Source organism: Erithacus rubecula, assembly GCF_903797595.1.
Source record: "Erithacus rubecula genome assembly, chromosome: W".
Classification (NCBI taxonomy): domain Eukaryota; kingdom Metazoa; phylum Chordata; class Aves; order Passeriformes; family Muscicapidae; genus Erithacus; species Erithacus rubecula.
The window spans coordinates 3,155,473-3,174,980 of record NC_136690.1 but is presented as its reverse complement, the minus strand read 5'-3'; the positions used below and the strand labels follow the sequence as shown (position 1 = coordinate 3,174,980).

The 19,508-nt window shown below is 44.1% G+C and overlaps 1 protein-coding gene and 1 long non-coding RNA gene across 2 annotated transcripts in view; both read right to left on the bottom strand.

Annotated features, from left to right (window-relative positions):
• The window catches only part of LOC306814067, a 323,823-nt gene that overhangs the window by 234,320 nt on the left and 69,995 nt on the right, over window positions 1–19,508 (bottom strand). The window lies entirely within an intron of this gene.
• Window positions 1–19,508, bottom strand: part of LOC306814056 (transitional endoplasmic reticulum ATPase) — a 57,950-nt gene that overhangs the window by 15,454 nt on the left and 22,988 nt on the right. The window contains exons 4-12 of the mRNA XM_079329762.1: window positions 16,891–17,033; window positions 15,287–15,417; window positions 12,802–12,933; window positions 12,248–12,350; window positions 9,286–9,419; window positions 8,882–9,017; window positions 7,781–7,893; window positions 7,052–7,216; window positions 6,823–6,945 (exon numbers count right to left, since the gene is read on the bottom strand). Of these exons, the coding sequence (XP_079185888.1) occupies window positions 6,823–6,945; window positions 7,052–7,216; window positions 7,781–7,893; window positions 8,882–9,017; window positions 9,286–9,419; window positions 12,248–12,350; window positions 12,802–12,933; window positions 15,287–15,417; window positions 16,891–17,033 (1,180 nt within the window). The remainder of the gene's footprint in view (window positions 1–6,822; window positions 6,946–7,051; window positions 7,217–7,780; window positions 7,894–8,881; window positions 9,018–9,285; window positions 9,420–12,247; window positions 12,351–12,801; window positions 12,934–15,286; window positions 15,418–16,890; window positions 17,034–19,508) is intronic.

Sequence of the window (19,508 nt, the reverse complement as noted above, 5' to 3'; positions counted from 1 at the left end):
ATTTTGAAGAACTGCCCAGGCAGAATGGGGACATTTTGATATTGGTAGATACTTCTGGATGTCCAGAAGCTTCCCCATGTTGCACCAACAAGGCATGGGAAGTCTCAAAAATTTTACTGAAATTAGTATTTAATAGCACTGGAACTAACTCTTTTAAGTCTTAAAAGGTACATCATTGTCAACAGATCACTGGGACTAGACTAGCCTGTACATCCTTTCTGACCAGGAGATACAGTGTGCATCAGAACCAGGAATTTTGGATCAATCTAGGAGAAGTGGAAGGGAACATATCAAGTCCTCCTGGTAACCTACACTGCACTTAAGGTAAAAGGAATCAAACCGTGGCTTCATCACAAATGGATAAAACCAGCAACCACACATTAAACACAGCAGAAACAAGACTGATGAACACTGTGGAGGCTTTTCAGATAAATCATATAGTTTTAGGTATAAAATATGATTTTCTAGGGGGATACTATTTATTAGACCTAGATAAAGATAATAATTGCATATTTATAATAATAATAGAAGCTATGGTCTTAAATTCTTGGAAGGGGAATATGGTCCTAAAGTCAAATTACAGAATGTAACTTCTATAACAGCTTGTTTACCAATACCAACCTTTACAGAAAATACAGTTCCATGGGGAACTTTAGTCAGCAATTTGACAAAAATCTGGGAACACGTGTGAGAAGGATATGAAAACTATAGTGGGATGGATATAAAAATCCATCTTTACTCCTCAAACATTTGCCTTTAGGAACAGACTAGCTATACATAATTTGACTCTGCAAATGGAAGCTTTATCAAATACAACTCAATTGGGGTTTGCTAAAATAAATGACCAATTGCAAGGCACGACTAGAATGACCTTACAAAACAGACTGGCTTTAGATCTATTGCTACAACATGAACATGGAGTATATGGATACTTGAATTTAAACAATATTTGTTGTGTGCACATTCTGAATGTGACTGCTTAAGTGGATGATCAGATAGAGAGGATAAAATCAGTTGCTGCATCTAGCAGAAAATTAGGGACAAAATTAGAAAGTAACTGGTTAAATAAAATATTTAAAGGATTTGGATTTTCTGAGTGGCTGGCTGGCCTGATTTTTGCAAAGCATAGTTGTGATCATAGCAATATTTGCTATTATGATGTTTGCTTTAAGCTGCATAAAAAACATGATTGCTAATGCAATGCAAGGAACTTATATGTTATTAAAAATCAAAGTGAGGCTTATGAAGGCTTGAAAAGACAAGCTTCCCAAGCCTCAAAGGGGGGAATGTTACCAGACGAAAAATTGTCTACACCTGGTGAGCTAACACAATGCTTCTTCTCCAAAACCCACTGGCCTATGGAACTGCACAATGCCCATTGTGTAAGAAGAACTGGAAGTTCACCAGCCCCAGTGCCCTGCCAACTCGACCAGGTCAGGTATTACATTGGGGTCCCCAATCATTAGGGACTACCAAAGAGATCCCCAGGACAAAAGAACACATGCATAAAGGGGAAGGAAAATATGTTAATGATTTCAGGGAAATTATTATCATATGTACGTTTATTCTGGGATAATCAATGAACATGTATGTAAAATACAGTATATAAACAGAAACTTTTCTGTACTCAGCATGCACAACTTTAGGAGGAGCTATCCCCTTGTGCATCCAGCCAAAAAAAGAATGCCTGCTTCTTAATGCTACATTGGTGTTAAGGAGTTTTTTATTTTACCAAATTTTTGGTAACAGAACGATGTGCTGCTTGACCTCATACTAACAAACAGGGAAGGCCTTTTTGGATATGTAAAGGTTGGGGGGCAGCCTTGGCTGTAGTGACCATGAGATTGACAAGTTAAGTATCATGCAAGGAGGAAGCAGGGCAGCAAATAAGACTGTAACCATGGACTCCAGAAGAGCTAACTTTAGCCTCTTCAGGGATCTTCTTGGATGAATCCCATGGGAATATGTCCTGCAGGGAAGAGGGGTCCAAGAGACTTGGTCAGTATCCTCCCAGCTCAAGAATGGTACATCCCAATGAACAAGAAATCAGGCAAAGGGGACCCAAGCAAAAGCAGGAAACACACAGGAGATGAAAGCAGGGTCAGGCCACTTGGACTGAATATCACGAGGTTATCAATGTAGAAATGAGACAAGGAAGGCCAAGGACCACCTGGGATTAAATCTGGCCAATAATGTCAAGGACAACAAGAAGGGCTTCTTCCAATATATCATTAACAAAAGGAAAACTAAGGATAATGTGGGACCATTAGTAAATGGAGAGGGGACCCTGGTGACAGAAGATGCAGAGAAGGCAGAGTTACTGAACGCCTTCTTTGCATCAGTTTTCACTGACAAGAGCAGCCCTTAGGGAATCTCTGACCCAGGAAACCAGGGTAAAGGAATGTTGAAAGGAAGACCTTCCCTTGGTCAAGGAGGGTTGGGTCAGAGAACACCTAAACAAACTTGACATCCACAAGTCCATGGGCCCTGATGGGATGCATTCACAAGTGGTGAGAGAGCTGATGGACACCAGAGCGAGGCTGCTCACAATCATCTTTGAAAGGTTGTGGTGATCAGGAGAGGTGCCTGAGGACTGGAAGAAAGCAAATGTCACCCTAGTCTTCACAAGGGGCAAGCAAGAGGACCCAGGGAGCTACCAGCCAGTCAGCCTCACCTCAATCCCTGAGAAGGTGATGGAGTTCATTCTGGAGGCCATCTCTATCCACATGGATGACAAGAAGGTGATCAGGAGTAGTCAGCATGGATTAACTAAAAGGAAATCATGCTTGACCAACCTGATTGCCTTCTACAATGAAACAACTACATGGATGGATGAGGGGAGAGCAGTGGATATTGCCTACCTGGACTCCAGCAAGGCTTTCAGTACTGTCACAGCATCCTCATAGGCAAACTCAGAAAGTGGACTGGATGAGTGGACAGAGAGGTGCATTGAGAAGTGGCTGAAAGGCAGATCCCAGAGGGTTGTAATCAGTGGCACAGGGCCTAGTTGGAGGCCTTTCACTAGTGGTATCCCCCAAGGTTCAATACTGGGCCCAGTATTGTTTAACTTGTTCACCAATAACTCGGATGAAGAGGCAGATGCCTCCTTAGCAAGTTCACTGACAACACAAAGCTGAGAGGAGTGGCCAATACCCCAGAGTGCTGTACAGGCATTAAGAAGGACCTCAACAGGTTGAAGAGATGGACAAAGGACAACTGTCTGAAGTTCAACAAAGGCAAATGAAGTGGCCTGCATCTGGGGAAGAACCTCAGGCACTGGTACAGGCTGGGGGTAGCCTGCTGGAAAGCAGCTCTGTAGAGAAGGACCTGGGGGTCCTGGTGGACAACAAAATGTCCATGAACCAGCAGTGCCCTTGTGGCCAAGAAGGCAAATAGGATCCTGGGGTGCATTAAGAAGAGCATTGCCAGCAGGTCAAAGGATGTGGTTCTGCCCTTCTACTCAGCCCTGGTGAGGCTGCATCTGGAGTGCTGTCCCCCATTCTGGGCTACTCGGTACGAGAGACATGGAGCACCTGGAGCAGGTCCAGTGGAGGGTGACAAAGATGAATAAGGGACTGGAGAATCTCTCTTATGAGGGAAGGCTGAAGGAGCTGGGCCTGTTCAGCCTTTAAAAGAAACAAGTGAGAGGGGACCTCATCAGTGTGTATCTGTATCTGAAGAGAGCATCATCAAGAGGACGGACCAGGCTCTTCTTGGTGGTGCCAAGCAATAGGATGAGAGGCAGTGTGCAGAAACTGATGCACAGGAAGTTCCACCTGAATATGAGGAAGAACTTCTTTACTCTGCAGGTGACTGAGCACTGGAACAGATCACCCAGAGAGGTTGTGAAGTCTCCCTCCTGGAGGTATTCAAGAACTGTTTGGATGCAGTTCTGTGCCATGTACTCTGGGATAACCCTGCTTGAGCAGGGGGGTTGGACCAGATGATCCACTGCAGTCTCTTCCAACCACAACCATTCTGTGACTCTGCCCCCCTGCTCTGCTTTTGTGAGTCCTCACCTGGAGTACTGTATCCAGTTCTAGAGCCCTCAAAATAAGGATGTAGACCTGCTGATGCAATCCCAGCGGGGAGCTGATCAGAGGGCTGGAACACCTCTCCTATGAAGATAGGCTGAGAGAGCTGGGGCTGTTCAGCCTGGGAAAGGCTCTGGGAAGATCTTAGCAGCCTTCCTGTACATAAAGGGTTCCTACAAGAAAGCCAGAGAGGGACTTTTTACAAGTATGTGTAGTGATAAGACAAGGGGGAATGGCCTCAAACTGAAAGAGGGTAGATTTAGATTGGATATTGGGAAAAAAATATTTACTGTGAGGGTGGTGAAGCACTGGCATAGGTTGCTCAGAGAAGTTGTGGATGTTTCATCCCTGGAAGTATCCAAGGCCAGGCTGGATGGGGCTCTGAGCAACCTGGTCTAGTGGAAGGTGTCCCTGTCCATGTGTATTGGGTTTGTATAGACTAGTTTTGGTAGCGAGGGGGCTACAGGGGTAGCTTCTGTGAGAAGCTGCTAGAAGTGTCCTCCATGTCTGGCAGAGCCAATCCCTGGCAGCTCCAAAGACAAACACACTGCTGGTCAAGGCTGGCCCAATTAGAAATCTTGGTAACACCTCTATGATAACATATTTAGGAAGAAAGGTTATTGTGCAGATGTAATTGCACCCAGAGAAGAGTGGGGTGAGAATATGTGAGAAGAAAAACTATGGAGACATCAAGGTCAGTGGAGAAGGATGGGGAGGAGATGCTCCAGGCACCAGAGCTGAGATTCCCTTGCATCCCGTGGGTGAAGACCATGGTGAAGCAGGTTGTCACCCTGCAGCCCATGGAGATCAATGGGGATGCAGAGATCCACCTGCAGCCTGTGGAGGACAACCATGCCGGAGCAGGTGGATGCCTGAGAGGAGGCTGTGACCCTGTGGGAGGTGTGTGGAGAGAGAAGCCCTTGCTGGAGCAGCCTGTCCTTGGAGGACTGCACCCCATGGAGGAGTGATTGACACTGTAGCAGTTTGAAGAGGACTGTTGTCCATGGGATGGACTCACATTACAGCAGTTCACATTTAGCTGTTGCTCGTGAGATGGACTCACGTTGGAGAAGTTCATGGAGAACTGTCTCCCATGGCCAGGGACCCCACAGTGCAGCAAGGGAACAACTCCTCTCTGTGAACAGTGGAAGAAACCATGGGTAATGGACTGACCAAAACCCCCATTCCCTGTCTCCTTGCACTGCTGGAGTAGGAGGTAGAGCTGGAAAGGAGGGAGGGGTGGGGGGAAGGTGTTTTTTTAAGGGTTAATTTTACTTCTCATTGTCCTGCTCTGATTTTGTTAGTAGTAAATTCAATTCATACTCTAATTAGAGCCTATTTTGCCCACGATGGTATTTGATGAGTGATCTCTCCCAGTCCTTATCTCAGCTCATGAACCCTTCGTTAAATTTTCTCTCCTCTGGCCAGCTGCAGAGAGGAGTGAGAAAGCAGCTTTGGTGGGTACCTGGCATTTTGCCAGGGTCAACCCACTACACCATGTCTGGGGGCTTTGGAATGATCTTTGAGGTCCTTTCCAACCCAAATAATTTTGATTTCTGGTGGGTTAAACACAAGAGTCTGCATGCTCAGTGCCACTGGTGTTTTTAAATGGGCAGTGGTTTGAAAAGCATCACAGCTAAATTGTAAAGCCTAGAAACTAAGTACCAGTTCAGGTAGTTTTCCAGCACATTTAACCCCAACTTCAGTCTGCCCTGCAAAAGCAAATGAGAACAGCTAGCTCATTACCTAACCTATTTTCTCTGCCCTCCAAAGACAGTCAAGATGTCTGATGTGAGCATTTATCCTTCTAACACAATCACATAGGTGATGATTTTTAATGCCAGAAGTTAGATTGAAAACTAGATTCTTTTATTCACAGACAGGCTGTTTCTACAGTGCAACTGAAAGCAGGGATATATTAAACCCAAACCACTCCAATTCCACAGACCGTTCATGACTTTATTCCAATTTCTCCTTCCATAGAAGAGTTCACAATTACTTCTCACCTCTATCTATGCTAACATTGCTGCAAAGTCAAACTTCAGAGGCTCTCTGCATGAGCATCTTCATCTACTTTCTAGCATATTAAAGCCATCACATAACAGGACTCTTGGAAGCAGTGCTATTGCTAGTCTCTACTTAAGAGAAGCAGAACTGCTACTATTCCTGCATGTAGCACAACACCCACCCAAGATGTCCCTGTAGACTGAGGTCAGGAAAGCTTGATGCTGCTTCCCAGCACCTCCCTCTCTCCAGGTTCTTTAAGATGGAACAGCATGTTATTTTCAGTCCATTACATGAAAATACCATATAAACTTTGAATTTAGACTGGTCACAGCCCAAACAGGAATGTACAGAGGTTCTGAATTTTATTATTGTCCTAGTTCCAGCCGTGACAGGGTACCACTTAATGTCATGCAGGGGGCAGAGGGAAGGAGGTCCCTTCTGGTTGGTTATCATGAAGCAAGCAGTCGGGGATAATGTTATGTTCCGTATGGTAAGCACGCACGTGTGAATCATTTGCCTGTCCTGTACACTGTTATTAATACTGTTCATTTTCTTATCTCATTGCTGTTTCCAGTAAATTGTTCTTATCTCAACCCATGATCTTTACCTTTTGTGCCTCCAATTCTCCTCTCCATCCTGCCACAGGGGAGGGGGGAGTGAGTGAACAGCCTATGGTTTGGAGTGTTCCAGTAAGAACACTAAATTGGGAAATAACATTCCTAAACCATGACAATTATTATTTTTCAAGCTGACTAGGCAAAAATCTGTTGGAAAACCTTACCTGTACAAGTTCCTGGAGTTCTCTCTTTACATCTTCTAGACCACCAATATCTTCCCAAGTAACTTGTGGCACCTCCACCACAGTCTCCCTAAGAGCAGAAGGGTTGCTCTGGCTCAGAGCCCACTGTCATTAGAAGAAACAGCATTATATCAATTCTAACATTTTATGTTCACTTGCTTCAGATAAGCAATTAGACATTGCCCACAAAAGAAGGGCACTCCTGCATTACCCTGAAGTCATCCATGGTCACAGCCAGAGAATTCATCACTTCAGCATCGATGGTTTCATCTTCTAGGTCTATGAGATCCATCTTCTTTCTTATAGCCTGAAGAGCAGCTTCTGAGCAAAGAGCAGCCAAATCAGCACCAACGTGGCCATGGGTTTCATTTGCCACCTGAAAGCAGAGCATTGACTATGACTCTCAGGAATACAAGCAAGCACTTTGCAAGGGCAATGCATGATCAAGTCCCTCATTCAGAGGTGCAACAAAACTCTGAAGGACAGAAACATTAGTGCTTTGCTGCAAATTCAAGATAAGTGCTATCACATTTAGCAGCAAAAGACACTGCTGTTCCACCTCCTACTTGAGAACAAAGTTGCAACTGGAATAGATAGTGTGCAGAAAGATAACCCTGATGACTGCAGTTCATCATTCAGGACAGAGATTAGATCCATCCAGTATTACCACAATGTTCAGCCAGCTCTGTGAGTGCTGTTTCAGGCTTGCTTTATTTTTAAAGAGAATGCCACAGCAAACAAACACAGGAAAGTGGCAAGGCACTTCCAGACTGGACTGATACACATTTGTTTCACTTAGCCACAGTATTCTTAACTAGCAAATGAGGATTTTTGGTCACTGGTAATCTAGTTAGAAGGAAGCTTAGAGATCACATATTTGCCCAGTTTCACACTGTCCTAAATGAGCAGACACAAGCTTTCCTAATAGCATGCTACTCACCTGTTCCAGATCCACATCATCAGCCAGTTTCATATTTTTTGTGTGAATCTGCAGGATCTCCAGGCGCCCAGTGGCATCTGGGATACCAATATCTACCTCTCTGTCAAAACGACCTGAGGAGTACAAACACACATTGAGTTACTGATTCTGCAAACTAAGGGAGCTGCAGTTGCTGCCTTCCTCTGATACAGGAACATGATGACAAGCCACAAACAATTTCAGAAAATGCCAGAGCTTTGGGTTTCTCTGCAGCATCAATCAGCACAGTGGGAGAGTCAGATCAGAAAATGCAGAAAGGCTTATAGCCATTTAGGGAAAGTGAGACTACTGCATTAAGTAGAGTTCAGGATTATATAAACACAGGGGATTCTGGGTTTTTCCAAGCCTCATTTATAGGAAAATATGCTATCCTAACTAACACACCATTAGACACTTTTTTTATTCCTACCTTTGTGTCGACAAATACTGAGAGACTAAATTTTTCAGAACTTTCACAGCAGTACTCAAGTGGTGAAAAACATGAACTGCCCCATTATCTGTGGAGGCAGGAAACTCATGTATTACTGCAATATTAACTAGGGCACGTACATCTATCTTTTTCTTCTAGCTATAGCTGTGCATTCAAATGCCTCACTAGACATTTAAGAGGCCATTTTTCCTGCAAATTTGACTTTACCAACTGGCCATACAACAGATTCATTTACACTGCAAAGTTTTGAAAACATTAATCTCAGAAACTACTAGACTTCTCATCAATAAAAGATAAATGGGACAATTCAGACCCTCCTGCAACCTGAGGAATGAATAACCCCTTAAGCATTTAGTCCTGAAATAGCCTCACCCAAATGATACAGTGAAAAAATGTGCTACCCTCTAAGAATTTCATTATTTCTACAAGTTCTAATCTAATAAAGCATTATACCAAAGATTATACCACAGGCTGAAATTCAGAAATTAATTTCAAACAAGTAGCTGGAGAGAAGATTATATAACACATAAGATGTTTAATATTAATTTCTACTCAATCCTTTCAAGGCCCCTGAAGCACAGTCCATAACAAAGTACCTGATACACAAAAAAAGAGATAGTAATCATGGTTACCAAATCGCCTGAGAGCTGGGTCAATGCTGTTAGGTCTGTTGGTGGCTGCCATAACAATCACATGTGCTCTCTGTTTCAGTCCATCCATAAGAGTCAGCAGCTGAGACACAATGCGACGTTCCACCTCTCCATGAGTCTGTGGAGAGGGAAAGTAATAATATTAGGCCAAAAGTTCTAAAACAGCACAGGACCTAGTACTGCACCAAAGCAGACAGAGACAACAGACGTGAGCTGTTAAGAAATATTGTGAACTACATCAGATTCTTCTGATACCCAAATTCTGACATCCAACTGCTTTCAAGCATTAAGTTAAATACTGCTTTACCCTGTGGTCAAATGCAGAGACTCGTGCCAGCTGCAACCAAAAAGGATGTACTCCTCTACCTTCTAAAGGCTTTCGTTACCTTCTCTCTTTTAGGAGCAATAGCATCCAGTTCATCAATGAAAATGATAGCAGGAGCATTCTTCTCTGCTTCTTCAAAGGCTTTCCTCAGGTTGCTCTCGGACTCACCAGCCAGCTTGCTCATGATCTCAGGACCTAAAAAAATAGCAACTGTGGCACCCAGAAGAGAGGCAGCCTGCCCCAAAAACATGCAGCTGAATTTTTTTAGTACAAGGTTCACATGTATCCATATTTCAAGCTAAAGCAAATACTATCAACCAAGTTCATTAAATTTGCATCTGAACAGGCAAGACCAGGATGCAGAATCACTTACTATCATAATTTTGGTGTTTTCAGTTTAACAGAATGCAACACTAGCCAATGAGCTACCATTAGCTGCCTCTTCCCTTACCCTATATTTCACACTCGGTGAGCTTCTCTGTAATGTGCCACCACACACAGTTAATGCCCATAAGGGAAGAAATCAAATTACATGGTGACAAATTATCAGGGTAGGGAAAGAAAAAGCTGTAAGATACCAAAGCTGTCTATAGCATGTATTACACAGGTATACATTTACCTCCATAAGATTTTATAAATGAGTTCAAAAGAACCCAAACTGTTGGGAGAAATGGGTTAAAAAGCAAAATACTGGTGAGTGTTCAAGTGACCTTGCAGCTGAAAATAACCCTTGATAAGCCTCTGTGAACAGTAGCCAGTGATCCTCTGGCATTAACTAACAGTGCCCATGTCTCTACTTGTGTGCCCCTGTCCAGGTATTACCTCAGGGATCCCTCGATTAGCGAGGTAATGGAAATAAATTTACTCTATGTTTTAGCCATGGGTTTGTGGTTGCCCTGGCTGCCTGTCTGTATTGACTCACACACCAACTAACCAACCAACCAAAAACAAGCCACCACCAGAGAAAACAACAGGCCAAACCCCATCTCCTCTCAAAGAATAAATAATAAAAATATGTAGGCATATTAATCCCAGAAGGAAGGGCAGCATTCCTCTGAGATCCACAGTTGCTGAACACTAGTGCAGGCTCACAGATTTATTCTGTTTTTACAGATTTTTCATCATGCTGAAGGGAGTGGTAATGAAAAAAAGTATGCTTCTAAAAGATCCAAGAGAAATAAACCTGACCCTTGGAAGTGCAAGGCTGCTAGCTGACTGAAGCAGGCCAGCTACGGAGACACTGGTATGAGTAGGTACTAAGAATGTTTCATTACAGGTAACTCACCAATTCATACCAGCTTCATCTACAACACTGCGGCTCCCTGCTTGGGACTAGCAGACAGAATGCATCACTAACTCTGACAATGATATTTTTTTTATGCAATAGAAATACAAGTGTTTAAAGAAATGTCTGGCTCATTAGCATACAGTAACACCTTCCACATACTTAGAAAGTTGTAGGGGGTTGAGTGTTTTTTCTATTACTGTGTCAATTGAAAGAATTTTTTCCATTATCATGCCAATGGAGCTGGCCGGGTTACACCCAGGATCTCTGATGAGTCCAGACAAAAGGTGTCAATTGCAGTCGCTCCGGGAAGGGCCTCTCAGGCTTCCCGGGGGGGGGGGATGGGGGGGGGGGGGGGGGGGACGGGACTGACGGACGGACAACTGGTGTTTCCAGCGAGCGGGGAGGAGGACGCCCGATCTTCAGCCACGCGGCCGGAGCACAGGAGAGCCAGACCCTCTGTGATCACCTGCCCTGCATCAGCCCCGTTCCAGCCTCCTGCCTCTGCGGACACAGCTGATCACCCGGACACACATGGTGAGCGAGGAGCCGCCGCTCCAGCCCATTCCCACCCGAGACCGGCGTGGCCGCTGCCGCCCCCTCCCACCTCCGTTCCCGCCTGCCCTCTGCAGCTCCGGGCTGGGACTAAGCACAGAGACAGTGTGCTTGCATCTAAAGGGACTGACACCGAGTTATCTATTCTGTCCTGCTAGCAATTTTAACAAGTGCTGTTGTTTTCTGTTTGTATGGTTAGATATATTAGTAAAAGAGCTGTTATTCCCACCCCCTTATCTCTGCCTCAGAATCCTTGATTGAAACAATTATAATACTTGGGGGGAGTGGAACCAAAGTCTCTATTTCAAAGGGAAACTTCTGCCCTTACTGGCAGACACCTGTCCTTTCAAACCAGGACAAAAGTATATGACAAGGACAACATATGGTTAAAATCAGTCCATTTATATCTTATATCTTGAGATATAAAGCAAGTAATTTCCCTACTGCTGCTCACTGCTATACTGTGCTATATACTTCTTTGCTTTCACCTTCGTGAGTCTAAGTGATTGAAATCAGAGAAGAAAAGCATCACTCCTTAAGTACAAATGTTCAGTTATTCCAATACTGAATGTAAAATTGCACAGAAAAGCACTGAGGAAAAGTCACAGTCTGATCCTTACAGGACATAAACCAGTATCCACCTCAACTGCTGCAGGTGAAGAGTGATCAATAGGAGGTTCTGTCACTTGTAGTTAAGTCCCAAGGTACTCATAGCTTTCAGAACAGCTCCTCACAGTTAATGTTATATGAAACAGAACAGGTCTTGTGCTTTACTTGAGGGAAAAACAAATCCACAGCAGATCAGCTTCTTTTCTGAAGGGAACATGCTGACAGCAACAGAAACAAGCGTCCTGCACCCATATTCATAGAATATTCTCACTACTCCTAGCTCTGCCCTCACCAACATATGTGAATACTAAGCCAGACTGACTCCAGGTCCCTGTATTGCAAAGCTGTCTTTCCAACGAGCCAGCTACAAAACAATCAAGCTTAAGGGAAGTGCCACTACAGACACTTCCACACAAATGGCCTCCAAGTGTCCCCAGAGGCACACTTCAAAGAGGTAAGGAAGGATGTCAGGGAGACAACGTGGCTCTACAAGCCCTATTAACAGCATTCCTTACCATAAGATGGACAAATGAGCACACAGCAGATCTGGGGCCAAAGCAGCCACAAAACTTACCATTGATCAGAAAGAAGAAAGCCCCCGTTTCGTTGGCCACCGCTCGGGCTATCAGTGTTTTACCAGTGCCAGGAGGACCATACAGCAGGATCCCACGTGGAGGCTGAGGACAAAGGCAAGGGATTTAGGTGGTGAGTATCTGAATGCCTAAGTAGATTCACAGTGAATCTGTAAGCATTTGATAAAGCCAGTCTGAAAGTGTGATGCAATCTCAGACAACAGCTGCCATGTCAACATTGCTATCAACACCCTTACTACTTCACACAACACACAACAAAAACCTTGCCAAGTAACTAGCAGCACTGATTCAAAGCACCCCTCTGCTTTGCAAGTTATCAGTACTTTAATCTGTGTCCAAAACATGTAAGGAAATCCTTTCTTAACACCAGCATTTAAAAAACCCCAAAACATAAGCAAACCCCTCCCCCCCAAAAGAAAACAACAAAAAATAAAACCCAATTACTTATTCCCCTCCCAATACCTCATGAACCTCTGATATCAAGTCATGTTCAAGGGCAAGCCCACTCATCCACCTGGTGCACATGGGAACATACCTTCACCCCTATGGCCTTGAAGAGAGCAGGGTGTCGGAGGGGAAGTTCCACCATCTCTTTGATTTGAGCCAGCTGCTTCCGGCAGCCACCAATGTCATCATAGCCCACTTCATTCAGCGACTCCTCTTCATCCTACCCAGGAGGAAATACATTAAACATCTGAGTTAAAACAGTAGCTCAGCAATCCATCCTGGTCTACATAACCCAGGTTTTTGCTCACTGCCATTTCTTTGATGTCTTGAGATTCTCATTTTCAAGTCTTCCTGGTGTCTTCTACAATTGTTTCTTAGCTCTCGCTTCCCAGACACGCAGAGGGAAATTCCTCACTGAAGCCTACCCTCTTGAATGACAGCCTCTGCTGCTAGGGCCCCTACAGACTAGTGCAAAACAAGTTGTGTGACCCTCTGATTTGGCTAGCAAAGATGATAAGACAGTGAAGCCCAGTATAAAATATACTTATTCCTTAAACGCTAAGTGGCATTTCTAAGTACCTGACATACCCTAGCTACCATACAGTTCTCCAACATAGTGTTTTCTCTTGGGATTAACTCAAATTAACAGAAAATGTTATGATCCAGATGTGCAGATAAGATCACCTGTAACCAACTCTTTCAGTATAGCTCTACAGCATTCTTTCACTTGTCTGTCCAAATTTCTACTGGCTTTAGTTATCTGTAACATTAGGCCATGCTAAAATAAAATAACACAGCCTAGAATCTCAGAGGGGCTCAGTCCAAGTCCAACAAACTGGAACTACACTTCAAGCAGGTTGCTCAGGGTCTAGCCCTATCAAGTGCTGAAGGTCTCCAGGTCTGGAGGTTCCTGACCTCTCTAGGCCTTGTTCCAGGGTTTGGAGAAATCTTTTTCCATTGGGAATTTTCCTTGATCCAGCTTGTGTTATTGCTTCTAGTCCTGTCCCTGGGTGAAGCTCTTGGGAGAGCCTGATTATCCACACCTTCCTATCAGGTAGTTGCCAGTAACCCTGAACCTTTGCCTTCCCTTCTCCATGCTGCATCAACCCACTCCCAGCTGTTCCTCATCCATTCTGACCTCCAGCTCCCTTATCAATTTTGGTGGCCTTGGTTGAACTTGCTCCTATCCGTCTCTGTTGTGTCCTGAAGAACCTGAACTGGACTCATTTAGTGCCCAGACGTGGCCTCACAAGTGTCAAATAGAGGTGAATTTTTCAAAAGGCAGAGCTAAATACAAACTAAGACTCACTCTGATCTGCAGGCAGTAAAAAGGCACCTACTTTATGAAGCATACAACCACCTTAGCCTATTTCTGAGATTTCCTACTCTGTAACACTAAGGTGGCCAAGACCTGGCAGACAACAGGCTGCCTCAAGCTTGGGATACTCAAGGCTAGACACCTTAAGGAACTGGGAGGAAAAAAAGAAAAAAAATCCATAATTTAGATTTCAAATTTCTCATTGAAAAAGGGACCAATTGCTTTCTTTTCATATGGCATGAAATTTAGCAACATTGTAAGCCCTCCTGCTCCAGTCTGGGGTTTCTCCTTTGCCCCGAGATCACCCCAGAGGGACATGAGGTGGTTCAAACCCTGGTTTTCTCTGAAGCAGCCAAAGAGAGATTGCCGGAGACGGTTTTCTCTTGTTCCAAGGATTATTATTTCTTATCTCTGGGAATTTTTGCCTGGCCAGCAGCGGTCTGCTCAGCCTGGCATCCATGGTGGAATCTGTCTAATGAAGGCAGGGCTTATCTTATATAGTCTAAATTACGTGCTACATGTTTACAACAATTTTCCCAATACAATACAATCTTGTTAAATGGTCCAACCCTGACCCCATCCAATCCAAGAGTGCCAACGTGTCACCCAACATGGATGACATGGAGAAGAAGGAGGAAAAGGTGTCCACCCCATAAATTCTCCATCTTGGCCACGTGTCCCTTATCATAAACATTAAAAAAAAAAAAAAACTATTTATCTATGTTCTAAAAGTCTAATTTACACTTTACTAATTTTGGTGGCTTGTTTCTTTCCCTCTGGGTTTGTAATTTTCCCCAGGGGTTAGAATTCAGCACCTGAGACACCAGGGTCTCACTCAGGAGTCTTTGAGACCCTCGCCAGGAAGGTTTTGAGACCCCCAAGGAAGCCAGGGGTACGCCCTGGGCTCCCACACCCTCCCTGCTATGTATCAAGGGAACTTGGGAATTAAAAGATGAATCTAAGTCCAGCATGAGATATACAGAAGCAGATAGAAAAGAGCTCCTACAAAAGTATGGCATCTTGTCAGCAAGCTTATGCACTGGTGCTATCTCAGCATATGAGGAAGGACACTGGAAGCACATTTCTCTATCTTCAGCAGCAGCTCATCTCCTGAAACCAGAGGTTTAAATCATTACATTCAATACACAAAATGCCAAAACAGGAACTGCAAACACTGCTGGTCTTAAGGAGTGTCACTAAAACAGATTTCAGACGGAGGGGATTCAGTAGAACTGCATAGCAGGATTCTGCTCACCTCTCTTTTGATGGGCTCTCCCTCACAATGGATCACTGTGTCCGGAGCCACTATACAGTATGGGCTCGGATCTGTCTCCACCACTTTGAACTCCACTGCACGCATCCCTCCACGCACCAAGAAGATGTCACCTATAAAACCCCACATTTCAGTAGCTGCAAAATGTCAACCCTTGTACTACCAGCAGCCCCAGAGAACAAGAAAGTGGGTTACACAGGTATACACTGCTAGCATTTTTAACACTGCTCGGCATTTTAAATTCAAGAGCTGCATGTACTGTGACCACTTGAGCACTATCAAATTTCATCAAGAAACAAACAGCAAACAATACCAGCAAACAATAGAAAAATAATATTCTGCCTAAATGCAAAACACAAAGGCAAAGAATCATATTTCTTTTCCATTCAGTTTCAATTTAATATTTCTAAAAATAGCAAAAAGCTTTGACTTAATCTAAATTAATTTTGAAGTTATTATAACTAGACTTGTTGTCTCCAGAAACAGAATAATATATGATACTATACTATGAATTCTAGATAAACTGGACTACAGAAGCTGGATAAATTCAACTTGTGTATATATCGTATTAGGACCTATTTTTTCCAGTAGAAGTGCTACTAGCACAACTCGAAATGCATATTTATTTTTATGCACTTTCCCAGTTATTAATTAAATTACTTTGGAAAAAATGCATTTAGTCAGGGTGCCAGCTAGTATATCCAACCCATTTATTAATATGTGGACAACTCCCCAATCCCATCAAATGGTAGCAACTCGGGAGAAAAATTTCATTAAACTGAGTTCTACCTAAACCTTTTCTGATGTCCTCCCATCCCATGTAGCAAAAAAACACAGAATGTCTTGGTGTCAGCTGGGATAAGAGTTCATCTTCTCAGTAGCTGGCACAGTTCTATGTTCTGGATTCAGTATGAAAATAATGCTGATAACACTGATGTTTTGGTTGTTGCTGACCAGTCCTTACCCTGAGACAAGGGCTTTTCAGTGTCTCATGCTCTGCCAGTGAGGAGCTGCACAAAAGAAACCAGCAGGGAGCACAGCTGGGATAGTTGATCTGAACTGACCAAAGGGATATTCCACACCATAGAACATCATGCCCAGTATATAAACTGGGGAGAATTGGCCAGGAGCCACATATCGTGGCTTAAGGACAAGCTGGGCATCAGTCAGTGGGTGGTGAGCAATTGCATTGTTCATCACTTGTATCTCTTGGGTTTTATTTCTCTCTCCCTCTTTCCAATTATTATTAGTATTATTAAACTGTTCTTATCTCAACCCCTGAGTTTTACTTTTTTTCCAATCCGCCTCCCCACTGGGAAGGAGGGAGGAGGTGTGAGAGAGCAGCTGCATGGTACTTAGTTGCTGGCTGGGATTAAACCATGACAGAGAACTATCAAGCTTCTCTACCAGCCAGCAATAGATATCGCTCTTTCTTCTGAAGTTTAGGAAAAAATTAAATCCACAACAGCAAAACTTTACAGTTGTCAGTCTAATGCTCCATGGAGATCTGTGCAAGCTTCCAGAAATTCTTTTTATTTGGTATCAGGACTAGCTCACATCAGGACTTCAATAACAGGTGCTATTACCTTTCCTGATGGGTCTGTAAGCTTCCAGGAAATATGGCTTGAGATAGACCTCAAACAGATTCCCTGTGATCCCTTCTACCGTGTCATCAATTGGTAACACATGGATACGTTTGCCATATTTCACATCTGGGCAAGGCTGGATGCTGCAACAGAAGAAAACTCCAGTTAACCATATCATGCCGGACTTAGACCAAAGTTTGGGAAAGGCAGTGATGTCCCTTCTCAGGCCAGTATAAATGCCAGAAAGGACCCTCCAAAGCCCTGGTGAAGTTTCCCACGTGCATAAGAATGCTGACAAGGCAAAAATCATGCCCATCAAAGAGCTAGTCTTCACAACACATGCTTTCCCTCACTCCTCTCAGCCCTATCCAAAACTGCTGGGGGGTTTCATACTATTTTCTCCCCTCCCCACCCCCCCCCCCCCCCACTCTTCTGTAGCTTCCCTTTGCTGTCCCTAAGACACATTCATGCGTTATTAATGCAGCCCCAAAACCTGTAAGAGCCATGAGCTAACTTTTGTTTCAACACATGCTCCTGCACCTGGGTCAGGGCAATCCCAAGCACAAGTACAAGCTGGGTGGAGAATGGATTGAGGGCAGCCCTGCTGAGGACTTAGGGGTGTTGGTGGACAAGAAGCTTGATATGACTTAGTAATATGCACTTGCATCCCAGAAACCAACTGTGTCCTGGACTGCATCTAAAGCAGCATGGTCAGCAGGTCAAGGGAGGGGATTCTCCCTCTCTGCTCTTGTGAGGCCCCACCTGGAGTATGGTGTCCAGCTCTGGTCCCCCCCAACATAAGGAGGTCATGGACCTGTTGGAGCAAACCCACAGGAGGCCACAAAGTTGATAAGAGGAGTCCCTCTCCTATGAAGAGAGGCTGAGGAAGTTTGGGCTGTTCAGCCTAGAGAAGGCACTGGCAAGACCTTATAGCACCTTCTGGTACCTGAAGGGAACCTACAGGAAGGATGGAGGGACATTTTACAAAGGCATGCAGCGACAGGACAAAGAGGAATGTCTTCAAACTGAAAGAGAGATGATTTACACTGGATAATAGGAAGAAATTCTTTACTGTGAAGGTGGTGAGACCCTGGCACAGGTTTCCCAGAGAAGTTATGGATGCCCCATCCCTGGAAGTCTTCAAGGCCAGACTGGATAGGGCTCTGAGAAGCCTGGTTTAGTGAAAGGTGTCCCCACCTGTCACGGTGTGACTAAAGGGTTTGCCAATTTTAAATATTTAATTTTATTTAGGAGATAGGATTTAGGAGTAAAGACAATGCAGGCTCAAAACTTAAAAAGAAAGTACAAGAATAAATTTATTAATAACACAAGAAAAAAATATTCAGAATAAGATTCCTAGATTATTCCCTCCTCCCTTCACTACACATTTCTTATCAACCACATACAGAAAACACTTCAGTCAGTTATCCACTCAAATAATCATTTCAGTTCACTTAAGAGAGAAAAGTTCCTTTTTCTGCTTTAGACTTAGGGGGTGTCTTCACCTTCACAGTCTGCATCGCCGGGGACCTACAGAACAATGAATTTTCCTCCCATTGCCACAGTCCTTCTGTTGCCATTTGATATAATAAATTGTATTAAAGTAATAATAAACCTTAGTAATCGACATTAGTTGACATTAGTAGTAGTTATGCTAAGGCTTGGTAGGCCGCATGTAACCGGCAGATGAACTTTATAGCAAATTTTGTAATGCAAGCAGTATAGTTGTGAAATAATTACTTATCTTAAGGAGTGTATCCATTTATCTAGAGAATGTACCTTTTGGCAAAATCTTAAATGTCAGAGAGATTATGGTACCAGGTATCAAAAATGTGGTAAGAATCTGTTAAGATGAAGAAATCGTGTAAAGAAGCATATAAAAACCCTGTGAATTTTCTGTCAAATGGGGCTCTGTCTTTGAACGCTAGTCCACGGGCTCCCGGGCCCTCAATAAAGCACCGCATAAACGACTTCGGTTGTTTGTGTTTTCTTCGGATCGGGCAACAGTTTTCTGGCGACCGCGGCAGGACTCCGAAGGTGGCTGGGGCGGTTCGCGTTCTGATCCACTCCACGCCGGCACCAAGTGATTCTCGGGGAGTCATCGGTTCGTGCCCGACCCCCGCGCCTGGCGGACGACTGCAAAAGGTAAGCCCGAAGGTGCTTTATTTTCTGTTTCTGGTTTTGGGTGCCTGCTCATAAGACGAGGCGGCGATCCTCGCAGGGTTGGGCTAAGACGTCTGGTTGGTCTGGAAAGCCTAGGCGCCGGCTGTCAGACGCGGCGAAAGCTGCGCAGGTCCGGCACTTGCCCCTCGCGGCGTCGAGAAGCGGCAAGTTGGATTGGTCTGGTATTTATTCTGGTATTTGTTTATTTCTGTCGTGTGCGTGTGAGTATGTGGTATGCTTGATTCTGTTACACTGTCAATATTAATTGTGGTTATTATCTCCTTGTACGTTGCTGCATATTGGTTGTTGCGATCGGTTGTCGAGTTGTTGTACAGTTGTAAGTGAGACCGGTTTAAAATGCCATTTAAAGCACTTAAGTCTATGGTTCAGTACTCTAAGGGTATGCCTGGAAATACACCGTTAGGATGTTTGTTGAAGAGGTGGAAAAGTGAGGG